This window comes from Hippocampus comes, unplaced genomic scaffold (genome assembly GCF_001891065.2).
Source record: "Hippocampus comes isolate QL1 unplaced genomic scaffold, H_comes_QL1_v1.1 scaffold81, whole genome shotgun sequence".
In the NCBI taxonomy this organism is placed as follows: domain Eukaryota; kingdom Metazoa; phylum Chordata; class Actinopteri; order Syngnathiformes; family Syngnathidae; genus Hippocampus; species Hippocampus comes.
This window is the reverse complement of record NW_017806179.1, coordinates 444,690-446,469: the sequence shown is the minus strand read 5'-3', so window position 1 is coordinate 446,469 and position 1,780 is coordinate 444,690. Positions and strand designations below refer to the sequence as shown.

The 1,780-nt window shown below is 51.6% G+C and overlaps 1 protein-coding gene across 4 annotated transcripts in view; it reads left to right on the top strand.

The window, feature by feature from the left end:
- Nucleotides 1-1,780, top strand: part of celf2 (cugbp, Elav-like family member 2) — a 107,281-nt gene that overhangs the window by 98,263 nt on the left and 7,238 nt on the right. Inside the window, exon 11 of one of the 4 annotated variants that reach the window (XM_019897593.1) lies at nucleotides 1,127-1,252. The exons of 2 other annotated variants lie outside the window; for them this stretch is intronic. In XM_019897593.1, coding sequence (XP_019753152.1) covers nucleotides 1,127-1,252 — 126 coding nt within the window. Of the gene's footprint in view, nucleotides 1-1,123; nucleotides 1,764-1,780 lie in introns of those variants that run through there. One more of the 4 variants, XM_019897592.1, reaches the window with a different exon arrangement.

Sequence of the window (1,780 nt, the reverse complement as noted above, 5' to 3'; positions counted from 1 at the left end):
CGGCTCGCTCCGCGCCGGCGGCTCTCAGCAGCTGAGCCCGGCCGGCCGCCGGGGTGGGGGGAGGGGGCGGGAGGCGCCGTCCTCGCCATCATTCACCGACATTGCCACCGAATGCCACCGATCACCCGTCAGCCATTTGTGTGACACCCCTTGTCCCTCCGTGCGTGTGTGAGTGCGCTTGTGTTTGTTCACCTTCTTTGGGCTTTTGTCGGTCCGCTTATTTTTGGGCAAGTTCAACGGCCTCTCAGCTGCTTTGTTGGCCCGGTGTTTGCTGTGGTTACACAAAATGCATATCAACAATCATTTGCGTTACGTAACAAAAATGGATGCAGGAATCAAGGTTGCAGTGTTTAGAGAACAAACTTATCAAAGTTACAGAAATTATGTATATGTGTGTGTGTGTGTGCATGTGTGTCTCTCTCTCTCACACACACACACACACACAATTATTTTAAAATTGTTATTATGGATGCAAAAAATGGGAAATTTAGATCAGACAAAAATGTTTGTGAATTGAAATGACAAAAAAATGTCATGGTGAATTTCAAAAACTTGCTGGAAAAAAATTGGAGATACTGTCACCAAAACTTGTGACTGTGAGTGTTGATAAATACGTGATTGTGTCATTGGGACATGTTTTTGTGGAACCTTACATAAAAATTGAAATTGGATCAACATCAGTTGCTGACGGATTGGGTCAGCATTTTGCGTAAGCACGAGCGTCTACGAGTTTGGCGCGAGCGAGCACGTGCCCCTTTTTTCTTTTTCTTGTTGTTCTTGGTGGAAGTCGCGTCTCACTACCGCCACCCGCTGGCCGCCAGCGGGCGCACCGGCCTGCATGGAAGCACCAGTCCATCATCACCTCATGCACATGGGGCCGTTCCCGCTCAGAGAGCATTTGTTGTTGTAGTTATTGTATTTGTCGTGCTCTTCATTTTTTTTGGGGGGGGGGCTGTTTGTTCTTATTTGGGGGTTGTTGTTGTTGCTCGCCGAACTGTTTTGCGGCAATGTGGACTTGCTGCCGGCTTTGGGGTTTTTCGCCGGCGATGTTCGGCATCGCGGCCCGGTCGACGTTCCTCATCCTGACGGCGGCCGCTCTGTTGCTCTTCCTGTGTGTGCCCAGCAGGGGGCGCCCCGGCCGGCTCCGGAGCAGGCGCCATGAGCTCGCTGACGTCGCTGGGCACCCTGCAGGGACTGGCGGGCGCCACCGTAGGCCTCAACAACATTAACGCGCTAGCAGGTAGCGTCAACAGTGAGTATTGGTGGTGCCATCCGCCCCGCGCTCGTCAAAACGCCCGGCCAGCCGCGTCCTACAAGAGCGCGCAATTGGCCATGTACTCGTACGTTAGTCCTCGGATGTTTTGTGACGTTCGGGGCTTTGAAAAGCTGAGGCAATGAGCCACATGCTGCTTCACCAACTCATCATCTGCACATTCAGAAAGTTTGCTTTTGGCATTTTCCGCAGATTTCTCCCAAATGAATTTGCCTCCCTTAAAACCTCGACACAGGCCTTTGAAAATGAACCGTAGGCAGTGAGTCACCTACCGCATTAATGAATAAAAACCTGTGACAGGAAGTGTACATGTTGTTATTGTTTTTCCACGAGAGGCCGCTGATGTAAATCTGCACTGACCCCCCCCCCCCGTTTTCTGGGGTCTTCATCGGCTCTTGTGACAGGCAAGATTCCACCACATTATTCCCCGCTGACCTTTAGCGCATCTGCTGTAGTAATCCCAACACCGCCCCCCTCCACACACACACACACACACACACACACACA